The 16,910-nt window shown below is 36.3% G+C and overlaps 1 protein-coding gene across 14 annotated transcripts in view; it reads right to left on the bottom strand.

The window, feature by feature from the left end:
* The window catches only part of CDC42BPA (CDC42 binding protein kinase alpha), a 309,574-nt gene that overhangs the window by 227,539 nt on the left and 65,125 nt on the right, over positions 1-16,910 (bottom strand). For all 14 annotated transcript variants that reach the window (XM_057314949.1, XM_057314950.1, XM_044387983.3 and 11 more), the window contains exon 2: positions 16,439-16,530. In XM_057314949.1, the coding sequence (XP_057170932.1) occupies positions 16,439-16,530 (92 nt within the window). The remainder of the gene's footprint in view (positions 1-16,438; positions 16,531-16,910) is intronic.

Below are 16,910 nucleotides of genomic sequence, written 5' to 3'. Positions count from 1 at the left end.
TCCCTCTGTCCATGACTGTGTCCAAACATCCCCTTCGTATAAGGATACCCATGATGGCATAGTAGGGCCCACACTAATGACCTCATTTTAACTTAGTTACCTCCACGAAGACTCTATTTTCATATATGGTTATATTCTGAGGTACCAGAGGTTACAACTTCAACATATGAATGTTTTTGAGTGCTTAGGGATAGAGCCACAATTCAGCCCACAGCACTTTCTTGTTTCCTGCTATATTCATTATAAGCTATAAATCTCGAAGTAACTCACAAATTTTGAAATGCAGCATTTTCATTCACATCAAATTATTTTACAATTTCCCTTATGATCTATACTTTTAAATGCATAAACATATAGGTCATTTTTAGCTGACTGATTTAATTCCTTTTTTTAAAAAGATTTTATTTGAGAGAGAGGTGGGAGAGAGAGGGCAGTCAGAGGGGCAGAGGGAGAGAGAATCTCAAGCAGACTCCCTGCTGAGCTTGCAGCCCAACACAAGCTTGATCTCACAACCCTGAGATCATAACCTGAGCTGAAACCAAGAATCAGATGCTTAACCCACTGAGCCACCCAGGCATCCCAATTTCTAATTGTATTTTATGAAGGTCAGAGATACTGGTCCGCATAATAATAATTTTTGGAAGTTATTGAGGCACTCCTTCTGGTCTAGAACAAGGTAAATTTTTTTTAAAGATTTTATTAGAGAGAGAGAGAGCACAAGTGGGGGAGTGGGAGAAGCAGACTCCCCACTGAGCAGGGAGCCCAACTCAGGGCTCGATCCTACCCTGGGATCATGACCTGAGCCAAAAGCAGCTGCTTAACTGGCTGAGCCACCCAGGTGCCCCAAGAACAAGGTAAATTTAAAGAATGATTTGTATGTGCTAGAAAAGAATGTGTATTCTCTACTGGATATAGAATTCTTTATCTATTAGGTTCATGATAACCATGTCATTAAAATATTTTACATCTTGTCCCAGTGGCAACAATAGTGGACTGGGTTTACAGAAAGCAGGTACTAGGACTGGACGCGGCAACTGTAGGCTCAGGGTCTCCACAGCTTCAGTAAATCCAGGATCCAGATCCCAAAGTGTGGTGGGCCCTAGCCACCCTTTTATTCCTGGTGGTGCTGCTTACTAAAGCTGACCCCATTTTGAACCCCCGCAGATGAACTGTTCGGCCTCCATAATGCGGACATCAGCAAAATGGACTGTTGAGTCTTTCCTGGATAGACCAGAGAGTACAGTCTGCCTAAAAAACTTTAATATCCAGAAATAGTGGCCAAACTGTCTAAGCATTCAAAAGACATCATCAACAGAACTCCTGTGTTTCCTCCTGGTTGTTTGGGCCATGAAAACCACTTCTGACCAGCTCTGCGTTCACACCCATGCAGATGCCAGTGGGGAGAGCAGGGCCTGCTGAAACTGCTCCTCTAATGGGTTGTGGGGGACGAATGTATGGGGGCCTTCCCTCTGGAGCTTGGAATTTCTGGACCAAGCAAGCCTGGTCTCAGATGGCCTCATTATGATTCCATGTATGCTGCAGACCCTACCCTATCCCCCCATGTGAGCACTACTTCAGTGGCTCTCGGCCACCGGGCGATGGACGTGGAGAGAGCCTCCCAAGGGCATCGAGGTCTATCAGCCCGGCTATCCTGGGACCTCCGAGGAGCTACCGCTAAGCTTTCCCGTCCCTTCCAGCACAACCCTCGCAGCTGTGTTTACAAGCAGGGCCCAGCAGAGGGAGCCTTCCCCGTGTCTGCAGACCACAGCCCTGAAGTTCAACATGTCAGCCAGGAAATCAAGGGAGGCCGTACCACCCGCCTCCTGGACTGGACCGCGGAGAACGCCATCCCCTCCTGGCTGGAGTCACTCCTAGAAAACGGACTGGGGGGACAACTGCTTCTTCAAATTCCCTGAGGAAAGGCCACTGTGGAATCAATCAGAGACTGTGGTTAGAATCTCAGGTACTGATCAGCACCACAAAAACGTTGTGGCCTCCTGCCGCCTGGGCTTGGTTGGTTGTTTTTGTTTTTTTATAAGGCTGGCTGGGTTAAGGTGAGAGTGGCGGTGGGAACGCCTTTTATTCTTTGAGCTCAGGTAAGACTGACAAGCGTGGACAGTGGCTAGGGTGCTGTGGGGCCCGAAAGACGAGACCAGGCCACGCTTCGTGTGCACTTTTTAAGGTGATCTGTTCTGGGTTAAAGAGAACTCTCTTACACGGGAAAAGCTCCCGACCCCGGCTACATGCGGCCTCTTCGGTGCACCGATCCTCACTGCTGACGGCACAGTGAGCCCTTTCAATGTCCTAATAAGGACTTGCGCGTCGACTAGTGCCGGCTGCTCCAAATCCGCCACAGCCCACCTCCGAACTCTCCCCCGCCCCCACGGGACAGCTCCACTGAGCAAAGCCGAGCGAGAACCTGAAGGGTCTGACTTCAGGCTTTCCCAAGGGATGGAAAATGAAATTCCAAAACAATGATTTAAATTCCTACATATATTCAGTACCCCTTACCCAGTAGTCATTGTCTAGATTTGGAATTAGAGGAGAGAAGACAGCCCTTTAAATGAAGAAAGCCACTTTGTCCAGGGGTCCCTTCATCTGTTGAACACGCCACTGTGGCACACCCTCTCTGTTCTTCTCTGTGGCCTGACTTTTTTTAAACAGAACTTTTATTTGCAGTGAACCATGTGAATGAACAATTCCAATGCTGGCCAGAACTGCTGTGCTAGTTGCAGAACATAAATCCCAGTAGAATAGCTTAAACAAAAGTAAGTGGGTCCCTACTAGATACCAATTTGACTGCCTCTAATCCCTTAGTGAAACTAGTTTAGGAGAAACCAATTGTTACCATTTTTAAAAATCACTGCTTTACTCTATCAATCATTCTAACACAGAACGGAATAAATAGGCCATTAAAAAGTTCCACCTTCAAAAAATAAAAACTTCTAAGTCTTGATTTTTTTATTTGCGTGACTTGCCAGTTTCTGAGTAGGGAGAGTTAAAAGCTCTATTTTAAACTGTCCTGAGTTTTTGTATTCCCCTATGGAAATTTTATCAGTGGTTACTGTACATACTTTAAGGCTCATTTGTTAGATAAACATAAATTATTATAGCTTTTTACAAATCACTTCACAACATTTGTGAGTATAACATACAGAAAGAAGACAAGACAAATGTGGAGTTAAACACAATTTTAAAGCGAAGAACATATAAGTAAAACAGAGATCCAGAAAGAGAACATTGCAATAACCCAGAATCTGCCCACGGGCATCCACCTTCTCACCAGAGATAACCATTATCCTGACTTTTGTGATAAAATCAAATCACATGCATTCTTTCCTATGGTCCCCTCCTTCAACTCAACGCAGTCAGAAACAAGGTTATTCCAGCCTCATCAAATGGGCTGGGCAATGGTCCCTCTATTTCTATTTGGGGAAGTTTACATTTAGAAGTACTTTTTCCTTAAATTATTCGCAAAACTTGCAGGTTAATTCATCTCAACATGAAAGAATTTCTAGTGATTTTTTAAAATAGAGAATAAGTTCAAAAAGAGTTTATTATTCAATAAACAGCTAATGCTTCAAAAATCAAAACAAAAATGTTTCTACTTAGAAGGGTCACTCCCACTCCTGTCAGCGTCTACCAGTACCCCATTCCCTCTTGTCCCTGTAAAATGTTACTTTATGAAAATACAAGTATGAATTGTACAATTTCTACCTCTTCTTAACAAAAAACAGCATACTATATATATAGAATCCTGCAGCCTATTTTATTCACTTTATAATAGATCCTGGCAATCTCTCCACAGAGGTCCAGGGAACTTTTTCTTTATTGGAGCTGTATGGTTTTCCATTGTTCAACCTACTTTGGACACTTGTGTTGTATTTGTCTTATTTTTTACACTTGAACATCTGATGCATTTGTAGTTTGTCCTTATATAATATGAATTTTAATTGGATCCACAAACGGACCCTTCCAACTGGCTATCCCACTGTCTCAAGACCATGTATTAAAGCATCTCTTTTACACTAACTGGGGATGCTGCCTTTAGCAGACATTAAATTACTATGTGTATGTGAGCCCATTTCTGGCCTTCTTATTCATGTGTATTTCTTGAGGCTTCATAACACGTTTTAATATACAAGTCTGTCACTGCTCTATTCTTTAAGCATTTATCTGTTCTTATTTCCCTGCATAAACTTAAGTATCAGCCTAGTAATTACCATATGTATTGGAATTATTTAATCTGTTAATTTAGAAAAAAGTAACACCTTTATGATGTGGCAACTATAAATGTGTTTTTCTCTTCCATCATCTTCCAATTGCCAGTTGTTTGTACATATAAAAGTTCATGACTTGTGTATGTGTATAATTACTACGGAATTATGTCTATTTTACAGTAGCTTTCAGCATTATCTTGGGGCTTTTAGATATATTTTTTAGATATACAATAATATATTTGCAAACTGAAGTTCTAACTCTTCCTTTTCAATTCTTATACCCAACTGATATAGGCTTTTTCGCCCCCCCCCCCCCCAAAAAAAAGTATGTGTGTGTGTCTGGGTCATTCCAATTCTTTTTTGTTTGACCCTAATTCTGGGCAATTTATGTGGCTCCACCCTCTAATTTATGCAGTAGCAGAAAGGTAGAAGGGAGAGAGCAAAATTATCAACAAGAAGAAAACTGACCGACACTGATGTTTCTGTAATGAATAAGAATGTTGTGACACTTAAAAGATGCTAAATTCTTGGAGTGGGAAAAAAAGACCCATATTCAAGAACAACTATTATGAAAATAATGCAAAGATGTCCGGCAAAGAAGTCAATACAGAAATAAGGAGGGCACGTGTTGTGATGAGTGCTGGGTGTTATACGCAACTAATGAGTCTTTGAACACTACATCAAAAACTTATGATGTACAATATGCTGGCTAACAGAACATACTAAAAAAAAAAAGAAATCAAAAGAGAACATTAACATTAAGGAAAACAAGAAAAAGACAAGGATGAGGCAAAAAGAAAACAAAAAATTGACATACCTATATATATTTGTAAATTTTCATTAAAATGGCCTAACCCAGGCTTCAGCAAACCATGGCCTAGAAGTCAAATATAGCCCAACACCTGTTTTATAAATAAAGTTGAATACAGCCAAATCCATCCACTTACAAATGGTCTACTGCTATAGTCACATTACAATGACAGAGTAGAGTACTTGTCACAGAAACCACATGGACTGAGAAATCTGAAATATTTACTGTCTGGAAGTTCACAGAAAAAAAATCTGTTCACCCATGGTCTAAATAGTCCTATAAAAGCACAGAGATTACCAGAATGTATAAAAAATGCAACACATAACTATATGCCATCCACAAGAGATTCGCTTTATTTTTTTTTTTAGAGATTTATTGAGAGAGAGAGAGAGAGAGAGCACGAGAGAGCAGGGGGATGGGCAGAGGGAGAGGGAGACACCCAAACTCCCTGTTGAGCAGGGAACCCAAAGCAGAGCTCAATCCCAGGACCCCGAGATCACTACCTGAGCCGAAACCAAGAGTCGGACTCTCAACCGACTGAGCCACCCAGGCACCCCAAGAGATTCACTTTATGCACAACTGCAAAAAGAAAAAGTTCAACCCTTAAGAAAGCTGACTATATTAATATGAGACAAACTAGACTACCAGACAGACATTACCTTACAAAAAAGGAAATATTCCGTAATGATAAAAAAGTTGCTCTATCAGAAATACATAAAAATTGATAAACTGTATGCCCCTTCTATGAGTTTCAAAATGCATGAGGAGCAGGAGGAATACACACAAGCACAATTATATTTGAAGATTCTAATACTCCTCTCTCAAATGAACTAAACAAAACTCACCAAAGTATGGAAGATTTTATTGACAGCAGCAACCATCTTGACCTGACGTTTATAAAAGAATATAAGCAACAAATGTAGAATAAAAATCATTTAAGTGCACATGGAATGTGCACGATAAGCCATATTTTGACCATAAAACAAAATTTAATAAACCTCAAAAGTACTGAAAACTTAAGAGTATGATGTCTGACCATAACAAACATAACTTGGACATCAATAACAGTAAGATAACTCATAAAGTCCCAAAATTATTAAAAGTAAATGCTACAGTTAACAACTCAAAGAAGATATCAAGGAGAAAGTTAAATAGTATTTTGATATGAATGATAATGAAAATATAACATCAAAATCTGTGTAATCCTGCTCAGAGGGCCATTTATAGTTTTAATTCTTAAATTGGAATAGAAAAGAATCAAAGAGCTAAGTTTAAGTTTCTACCTTGAGAAGCTAGAAAAACGATGAGCAAATCAAAGCCAAAGAAAGTATTAGAAAAGAAATAACAAAGAAAAAAAAAATTTAAGTTAAAAAGTAACAAACACAGGAGTGCCTGGGGGGGTTCAGCCAGTTGAGCATCTGACTCTTGATTTTGGCTCAGGTCATGATCTCCAGCTAGTGAGATGCAGCCCCGTGTCCTGTTGGGCTCCACACTCAGCACAGAGTCTGCTTGAGATTCTCCCCTCTCCCTCTCCCTCTCCCTCCCCCTCTGCCCTTCTCCCTGCTCCAAAGCACTCTCTCTCTCTAAAATAAATAAAATCTTTTTTTAAAAAACTGACAAAAATACAGACAATTCACAAGCCTAAAGTAGCTTTGTTCACAATTAATAACATGAACAACCTCTAATATGGCTGACAAAGAAAGAGGAATAAAGCATAAATATGAGCAATGAAAGATGGACTATCACCTCATATTCCACAGACATTAAAAAAGGGATATTATGAGCAACTTACATTTGAAAACTTAAATAAACAAATCCATGAAAAACAAAATTTACTGAATCTGACACAATATAAAACAGAAAATCTGAAGAGCTCTGTAACCACCAAGAAACTAAATTAGTAGGATTATATGTCCCACAGAAAAACCCCCAAGTCCAGATGGTTTTACCAGTGAATTCTATCCAACATTTAAGGGGGGAAAAATACCCAATATACACAAAATATTTCAAAAAGGGGGGGGCAACCCTCCATCAGTTCATTTTTTAAGTCCAGCATAACATTAATGTCAAAATTTGACATCAACGTTATAAAAAAGAAATCAGAGGTCAACATTCTCCATTAGTTATAGATATGAAAATAGCTAAGAAAATACTAAGGAACTATTAAATAGAGCAGCATCTCAAAAGGATAGTAAATCACGACCAATTGGAATTTATCCCAGAGATTAGTATAACATGGGAAAAAATCAATCATATAACAAAGGCATAATCCATGAAAGAAATAATTGATAAACTAGACTTCATCAAAATTGAAGATTTCTGCTCTGTGACAGACACTGTCAAGACAATGAGAAGACAAAGCTGAGAGAAAATATTTGCAAAAGATGCATCTGATAAAGGACTGTTATCCAAAATAAACAAAGAACTCTTAAAATTCAACATTAAGAAAACAAACTACCCCATTAAAAAAATGGACCGAAGATCCTAACAGACATCTCATCCAAGAAGATACACAGATGGCAAAAAAGCATATGAAAAGGTGCTCACAACATCACCCAGGGAAGTGCAAGTTAAAACAACCGTGAGATACAACAACACACCTATTAGAATGGCCAAAATTTAAAACACTGAAAATTCCAAATGCTGATAAGGACGTGGAACAACAGAAACTCTCATTCACTGCTGGTAAAATGCAAAATGGTACCAGCCACGTTGTAAGACACTTTGGCAGTTTCTTATGAAACTTCAACAATACTCTTATCATTCCATCCAGCAATCATGCTCCTTGGTATTTGCCCAAAAGAAGTGAAAATTTATGTCCACACAACAACCTGCATATGGGTATCTATGGCAGCTTAATTCATAATTGCCAAAAGTTGGAAGCAACCAAGATGTCTTTCAGTAGGTAAGTGGATAAATAAAACCAGTGGCATGTTCGGACAACGGTAAAAAGAAATAAGCTATCAAATGCCATGAAAAGACATAAAAGAAACTTAAATGAACATAACTACATGGAAGAAGCCAATCTGAAAAGGCTACATCCTGTATGATTCCAACTATAGGACATTCTGGAAAAGGCAAAACTGTGGAGACAGTAAAAAAGATGAGTGACAGCCAGAGGACGAGGGAGGGGTGGGATGGTAAACAGAGCACAGAGGATTTTTAAGGCAGTGAAACAATTCTGTGTGATATTATAAGGGTGGATATGTATCACTATCCATTGGTTCAAACCCATACGATGTGCACCTCCAAAAGCGACCCGTAATGTAAACTATGGACTTTGGCTGATAATGCTGTGTCCCTGCGGATTCACAGACTATAGCAAATGCATCACTGAAGTGAAGGATGTCCACCGTGGAAGAGGCTGAGCACAAGTTGGGGCCGGCGGTATATGGGAACTCCCTGTACTTTCCACTCAATTTTGCTATGAACATGAAAATGCCCTAAAAAATAAAATCTTTTTAAAAAGTCAATCAAAACGACTCACCATATTACCAGAATAAAAGAGCAAATCTATACGATTATTTCAATAAATGCCCAAAAGCCGTATGACAAAATTCAGCATCCATTAGTGATGAAATTTTTTAAATTCTCAGCAAACTAGTAACAGAAGACAATATCTTCAATCAGATAAAAGGCACCTACACAAACACCTACAATTGACACCATATTTAACAGTGAAACACTGAGTCCTTTCTCCCAAAGCTCAGGAATAAGGTAAGGATGCCTATCCTCATGACATCTATTCAATATTGTACTAGAAGTCCAAACTAGTACAATAAGATAAAGAAATAGAAGGTATAAAGTCTGTAAAGTAAAAAGGAAATTGTCCCTATTCTCAGACGATATGATCATTTACAAAGAAAATCTAAGAAAGCAATAACTAAAACAACAAAGAACTATTTTTAAAAAATAAGTGAATTTAGGAAATAACGTCAGATACAAAAATCAGTGGTGTATCTACAAAATAGCTGCGTTCTATCTGAATATAAAAATTTTTAGTATCATCTACCATAGCATCAAAAACATAATATACTTAGGAATACATTTAAAGAAAAAGTGAACAAAAACTATATGCTAAAATTATAAAACATTCTTGAGAAAAATTAAAATACACCTTAAAAAACAAAGAAGGGGGCACCTTGGTAGCTCAGTCAGTTCAGTGTCCAATTCCTGATTTCAGCTCAGTCATGATCTCAGGGTCATGAGCTCAAGCCCCACACCAGGCTCTGCACTGAGTGTGGAGCCTGCTTAAGATCCTCTCTCTCAGGGCGCCTGGGTGGCACAGCGGTTAAGTGTCTGCCTTCGGCTCAGGGCGTGATCCCGGCGATCTGGGATCGAGCCCCATATCAGGCTCTTCTGCTATGAGCCTGCTTCTTCCTCTCCCACTCCCCCTGCTTGTGTTCCCTCTCTCGCTGGCTATCTCTATCTCTGTCAAATAAATAAATAAAATCTTAAAAAAAAAAAAAAATCCTCTCTCTCCCTCTATTCCCCCTCTCGCTCTCCCTTTGCCCCTCTGCACCCCCACCCCAGTTCACACATGCTATCTGTCTCTCTCAAAAAAAAAAAAAAAAAAGAAATAACATTGTTTATGAACTGGTAGACCAACACTGTTAATGTCAGTCCTACCAAAACTGATCTATAATGGAATGCAAATTCATTTTCTAAACCAGTAGGCTTTTATGGAAACGGACATGGATTCTAAAATTTATGCAATAATGCCACAGTTCTAGAATAGCTAAAACGATTTTGAAAAAGAACCCAGAAGGACTTACACTCAGACGTCATGCTCTCGACTTTATAGTATAAAGCTACAAGAATCAAAATCAAGATAGTGTGAGACTGGCAAAGGGACAAAGAAACCAATGAAACAGAATAGAAAGAGGAGGAAAAGATCAAGACTTATATGGTCAACTGATTTTTCTGACAAAGGTGCTGAAGTAATTCAATAGATTGGAAATAGCCTTTTCAACAAATGGTGTTAAAACAACTAGAAATCCACTGGGAAATAAATGAACCTCAATCCCTATTTCACATCACACACTGATTAATTTGAAATGGGTCACAAATCTAAACAAAAAACATAAAACTATAAAGCTTTTATGGGAAAAACATAAGTACCTTTGTGACTGGGATATGAACAAGAATTTCTTAGAAAGAACACAGAAAATAATGACAAGAGAAAAAATTTTCAATTATATCATCAAAATTTAAAACTTCTCATAAGGAAACATTTCAAAGAAAATAGGCAAGCCACACAGCCTGTGAGAAAATATTGACAAAACATGTATCTGACAAAGGACTTTTATAAATATAAAATATAAGAATTCCTACAACTCAATAATGAAAATACAAATACCTCAATTTTTAAAAATGAGCAAAATATTTGAACACATACTTCACAAAGAAGATCTAAGAATGGTGCATAAGCCACAAAAACACATTATTATGTTGATATACAACACAAATCCAAATAACAATGCAATTTAAGACCATGAGATACTATTACACACTCACTAGACTAACAACGAAAAGGTACTGGTGAGAACCATGGAACATGGTAGGAACAGAAATTGGTACAACCCAATTAGAAAAAATTTGCCAGCCCCTTTTAAATTTAAACATGCACCTACCACTAGCAGAGCAGTTCCGATAGTACATATTTATCCAAGGAAAATATAATTGTATTTCCATACATACTTGTATAATAATATGTATATCAGCTTTATTCCTAATACCCCAAAACTAAAAACAGGCCCAAATGCTCATCAACATAAAAATGGATAAATTGTAGTATGTTAATAAAATAGTATGCTAATCAGCAACAAAAAGGGAATATTTACAAATTTCAATCACAAGGATGGATCTCACAGACATATTCTGAGGAAAAGAATTTGTACACCAAAAAGTACATATAGTATGATTCCATTTATGTGAAATTTTCAAAAACCCAGAACTAATCCACAGTTAAAATTTAGAACAGTGATTGCCACTTGATGGAAGTTACAGGGAACTAACAGGGAAGGAAACTTCCTAGGAAGATGGAAATATTCTATATCTTCAATAAGGGTAATTATTTGTCAAAACTCATAACATTATACAAAAGAAAGAAAGAAAGAAAGAAAAAAAAAGAAATCACACTCCTAGATGGCTTAACTAGTTTTCAAAGAAATAATACTAATCTTACACAAACTTTCAAAAACCTGAGAAACCAAAAACACTTCCCAAATTGTCTTATGAGCTAAGCATATCATAATCCCAGAATATAAAACAATTAATAGGATAGGTAAATTAAAGGCCAATCTTTCTCATGCATGTAAACAAAAAAACTGCTAAACAAAATATAAGCAAATCAAACCAAACTACATACATTGAAATGATACACAGGAACAATTGGATTTATACACTAATGTAGTATTGATACATTTAAAAACTAACCAATATAATCCCCACAGTAACCAAATGTAGAAGTTAAATCATATCAACAAAACACATATAGAAAAATCTTTTGATAAAAGTTAACTCCCATGCATTGCAAAAACTCTCAACAGACTAGTACTAGAAGGAAAACTACCTTAGTCTAAAAAAAGAGTAACAATACAAACAAAAAAGCTGCAGCAAACCTCAAACTCAATAGTAAAATACTGAATACTGCCCCCTGAAATCATAAACCAAACAAAAATTCTATTTTCACCACTTGAATTCAACATTTTATGGAAGATCCTCTCCACTGCAATAATATAAGAAAAAGAAATAAAAGGCGTAAAGATCAGAAAGAAAAAAAGAAAAAGCTGTCATTATTTGGAAATAAGACAATGAAAAATTCAAAAAACTTACATATAATCTAGAATAAATATATCAAGATTCTTAAATACAGTATCAATATACAAAAATCAATTGTATTTCTATTCTAGTAACAAAGTTAGAAAACAGAATTCTATAAAAAGCTCATCCGCAAACATCAAACACTCATAAATAGATGTATAAAAGCTACAGAGAATAAAATGAGCCTTGACCCATACCTCAAGAAACACAAAATAATCAATATCAGATGGATCACAGACTAAAATAGAATACTTTTTTAAAAAATTATAGAAGATAACACAGGAAAATACCTTCATGACCTTGGAGTTAAAAAAAAAAAAACTTCTTTAAAGGACCACAAAAAGGACAAACTATAAAGAAAAGTTAATTAACTTCACTAAACCTAAGAACTTCTCTTCAATAACAGATCCATATGGAGAGGGAAAAGCCAAGCCGCAGAAAGGAAGAGAGATTTTATTTAATACACACACATACACACATTATCTCCAACAAAGGACCTGTATCCAGAATATACCAGTAAGTCAGACAACCCATTCTCAATTCTCCACCCACTCCCAATCCTCCAACCTCAGAATATGCACTTCATGAAAAGAAAAAAAAAATCTAAGTTATATACAGTGATATGAAAATGGGCTTAAGAGTTATCAGAAAATATAAAGTGAAATCATAATTCAATATGACTACTCACCCACCAAAAAAATGGCTAAAGTAAAACATAAATAAATAACCAAGTGCTGGTGAAGTTGTGAAGCAACTGGGACCTTCATTGTTGGTGGGTGCATTGGTAAAAAACTGGCAAACTGGTAACCACTTGGGAAATTATCTGGCACTATCTACCAAAGCTGAATAGGCCTACCCGATGACCCAGCAATTCCACTCCTAAGTTTATATCAAACACAAATGAGTGCCTCTGTCTCCCAAAAGACAAGTACAAGAATGTTCATAACAACATTACTAACATGGCAAAAAACTATAAACAACTTGAATACCCACCAACATTAGTATGAATAAATAACTTGTGCTTTATTTATACAAAGGAATACTGTGAACTAATACAAAGAAAGATGAATCACACAAGCATAATGCTGAGCAAAATAAGCCAGAAAGAAGAGTATGTATTATATAATTCCATTAATATAAAATTCAAAAACAGGCAAAATAAATCTACAGTGATAAAGTCAGCATAGATGGTTAATATGGAGGTGCTTATTCACTAGAGGAGGCAAGGGGTGCCTATCTTGGTGTGTAATGGTTACAAGAGTACATGCAAATGTAAAAATCCATTGAGTCATGCATGCATAGAATTCAATGTTTTAAAATTTTTAAGACCTCAAAATAAATATATTTTCAGACAAATAAAAGCAGACAGTTTATCATCAGCAAACCTAATGAAATAGTAAAGGGAATTTTTAAGTAAAAATGAAAATGTTATCGAAGGGAAGTCTGTGAATGAGAAGTCTGTGAATGTGAAGAGCAATAGAAAAATGCAAATATGTGAGCACATCCAAAGGAACAGGGACAGTAGTTTTTGAGGTTTTAAATATATGTACAACATAACAGCAATGACCCAAAAAAGGTAGAAGACAGGTAAGTCAGAATTGACAAAATGCAAATTTACCGAGAACACATGTGGCAATCTCTAGGGAAACCACAAAAAGTAAAATTAAGAAATTAATAAATGAAGGAGAGAATAATTTAAAACACTCTATTACCAGAAATTGAGAGACACATAATACAGAATGGGCAAGACAAATAGAAAGCAAATAGTAATAAATAATTCCATTACGTATCAACTGACTATATACTCCATTAAAAGATGAGATTATCAGACTAGATTAAAAAAACAAAAATTGGGGGACCTGGCTCGCTCAGTCAGTAGAGAATGTGACTCTTGATCTTGGGGTCATGATTTCAAGCCCTGTGCTGAGGGAAGAGTTTACTCAAAACAAACAAAAAAACCACAACAAACAAAAAACCTATATTCTAACAGTAAACATCCCTTAAGATTAGAGAAAGCTAAAACTGTAAGGATGGAATAAGATATTTAATGCAAATACTAATAAAAAGAGCTAGAATCATTCTATTAATATCAAATTAAGGAAAATTTAACTCAAAAAGCATTACTTAGAGACAACAAGGATCATTCATTATGATAAAAGAGTTAATCACCAGGAAGATATAATAACTTTATTATCTGTCATCAGTGAAAACTAAAAGAAATAAAGAATAAACAAATCCTCTCTCAGGAAATGACAGATGAAGCAGAGAAAAATAAAAAAGTAAGGATGTGAAAGATTTAAACAAGATTAATGATTTTAACCTTATTGATATTTATACAACAATGCATAGCAAATTTCAAAGGGCTGAAATCATGAAGTGACTGTTATGGAATTACGCTGAAACTCAGTAACAGAAATATACCGAGAAGACCCTCCAAGTATTTAGAAATTGAACAACAAACTTCTAAAGTAATAGATTAAGAAAAAGAAGAAGAAAGAAAACACAATGGAAATTTGAAATCAATTTGAAATTGGAAATCACACTGTATTTTGAGCAAAACAGCAATAAAAATATGACATATCAAAACTTATCAGCTGTAGCTAAAGCTTCTTAGAGAAAACATAGCCTTAAACACACATTTGAAAAGAAGGGCTAGACATCAATGCTCTAAGTATCTATCTCCAAAAGTTACCAAAAAAATAGCAACTTAAAATCAAAGAGAGTAGAGTCATCTTCTCCCTCTGCCCTTACCCCTGCTCCTGCTTGCTCTCTCTAAATAAAATCTTCAGGGGCACGTGGGTGGTTCAGTCTTTAAGCATCTGCCTTCAGCTCAAGCCATGATCCGGTGTTCTGGAATCAAGGCCGCATCGTGCTCCCTGCTCAGCGGGAAGCCTGCTTCTCCCTCCCGCTCCCCCTGCTTGTGTTCCCTCTCTCGCTGCCTCGCTCTCTGTCAAATAAATAAATCTTTAAATAAATAAATAAAATAAAATTTTTTAAGATTTTATTTATTTATTTGACAGCGAGACAGCCAACGAGAGAGGGAACACAGCAGGGGGAATGGGAGAGGAAGAAGCAGGCTTCCCAGCGAAGGAGCCCGATGTGGGTTTCGATCCCAGGACTCTGGGATCACGCCCTGAGCCAAAGGCAGACACTTAACGACTGAGCCACCCAGGCGCCCCAATAAATAAAATATTTAAAAAGAAAAAGAAAACCAAAGAGAGTAGAAGGAAGAAAATATTAAAAGCAGCAATTACTGAAACAGAAAAGAAATCTACAATAGAAAAATTCAAAAGGCAAAGTTTAATTCATTGAAAAAATAATAAAAGATAAAACTCTAGCATGATAAATGAAAAAAAAAAGAGAGGTAAAAATAATAAATATAGTAATAACTGTGAAAAATTAGATGACATGGGTGAACTTAGCAAAACTGACACACAGATAGAATATCCAAACAGTCTGATTTTCCACTAAAGAAATTAATTAAAACTGTCTCACTGGCAACCTCCAGGCCCAATGGTTTCACAAGTGAAATCTTCTAAGCATAGAAGGAAGAAATAATAACAATCTTCCAAACTCTTCCAGAGAACAGTAAAAGAGGCCAGCATAACCAAAATACCAAAATCTGATCAGGATTTTAAGTAGGAAAATTACAGGCCAGTTTCTCTCCAAGAATCTGAAGACACTCTCTTTCTCTCTCTCTCTCTCTCTCTCCCTCTGTCACACACGCACACACACAGAGCAAGCCAAGTGAAATGAGACATAAAAAGGATAATACAAAGTTGGGCTTATCTTAGAAATCCAAGGTTAGTTTAACATTTGAAAATAAATTGTAATTCAACACATTAACAGAGTAAAGGAGAAAAGCCTTACATGTCTCACAAGATGCTGATAAAACATTTTCTTAAAATCCAATACAATTCATAATTGAAAAAGTAAAATCAGCTAGGTTGCTAGGTATGAAGTCAAACAAAATTCCATTACATTTCTAATGACTAGGAAAAAAACAACTAGAAAATGAAATTTAACTAACAATTCTAACTAAAATAACAAAGAATATCACATTCCTTCATCAACTGGCTGACTCAGTATTATTAAGGTATCACTTATCTACAAACTGATCTCCAGTTTCAGTGCAATCCTAATCAAAATTCAAGCAGATGTATGGGTGTGGATTTTTAAGAGTAATTCTGAAACTGAAACATTCATTGTAAAATTATATAAAAATATCAAGGGCCAAGAACAGAGGAGGAGAGGGAGGAAGCTGGAGGACACACACTACCAGATATTGAGACTTCTTAATCTAGAGTATGTAAGACCGTGGTACTGGCACAAGGAGAGACACATAAAACCATGGAACAGAAGAGTCCAGAAGCATACTCAAACTTACGTTGACATATGAAGAAGAAAAACATCTTGGGAAAAATTCCACGTAGAAATATTTCTTTCAAAACGCTAATATATTTTCTGATTGATCATATCAATTATGGCAGCAAGGAAATCATGTTGTTAAATTCTCTTACAAACTGTATAAAATTCCTTCCAAAACAATTAGCAAAACTTACATAAAAACTTTCTCTCTTACCTCTCCGAAAGCTCCTCGACCTATCACCTTCAATATCTCAAAGTCTTCTCTATGTAGACGCATCTGTTTCACTTTAGAAGTAAATGGTTTGGCTGAAACAAAAGCAAACATCAATTACTTTCTTAATGAAATGTGATGCAAATTAGGTATACCCATACTGGCGTTTCTTAATCAAAATTCAAATTATGATTAAGAATGAAGTCAAACAATTTCATAATCCCAAAGTACATTAAGAAGAAATAGATTTAATTTCCATAAGAAAACAATTTCCTTTATTTCTTACATGTGAATTACATTTTTGATAAGAAATATTTTTAAACACCTAATAACATATGAAATAATGCAAAGTAACAGGGATGTACAAGTGGGATCAATTCAACTTTCATTTTGAACATTGTATATTCTAACACTCAATGCTAAACATATATTTTAACACAAATGTCTGAGAAGTAAAAACAAATTTCATGGAAGA

Source organism: Ursus arctos, unplaced genomic scaffold (assembly GCF_023065955.2).
Source record: "Ursus arctos isolate Adak ecotype North America unplaced genomic scaffold, UrsArc2.0 scaffold_2, whole genome shotgun sequence".
Lineage (NCBI taxonomy): Eukaryota > Metazoa > Chordata > Mammalia > Carnivora > Ursidae > Ursus > Ursus arctos.
Note: the sequence above shows the minus strand (reverse complement) of the source record. Positions and strands in the feature narration are given on the sequence as shown.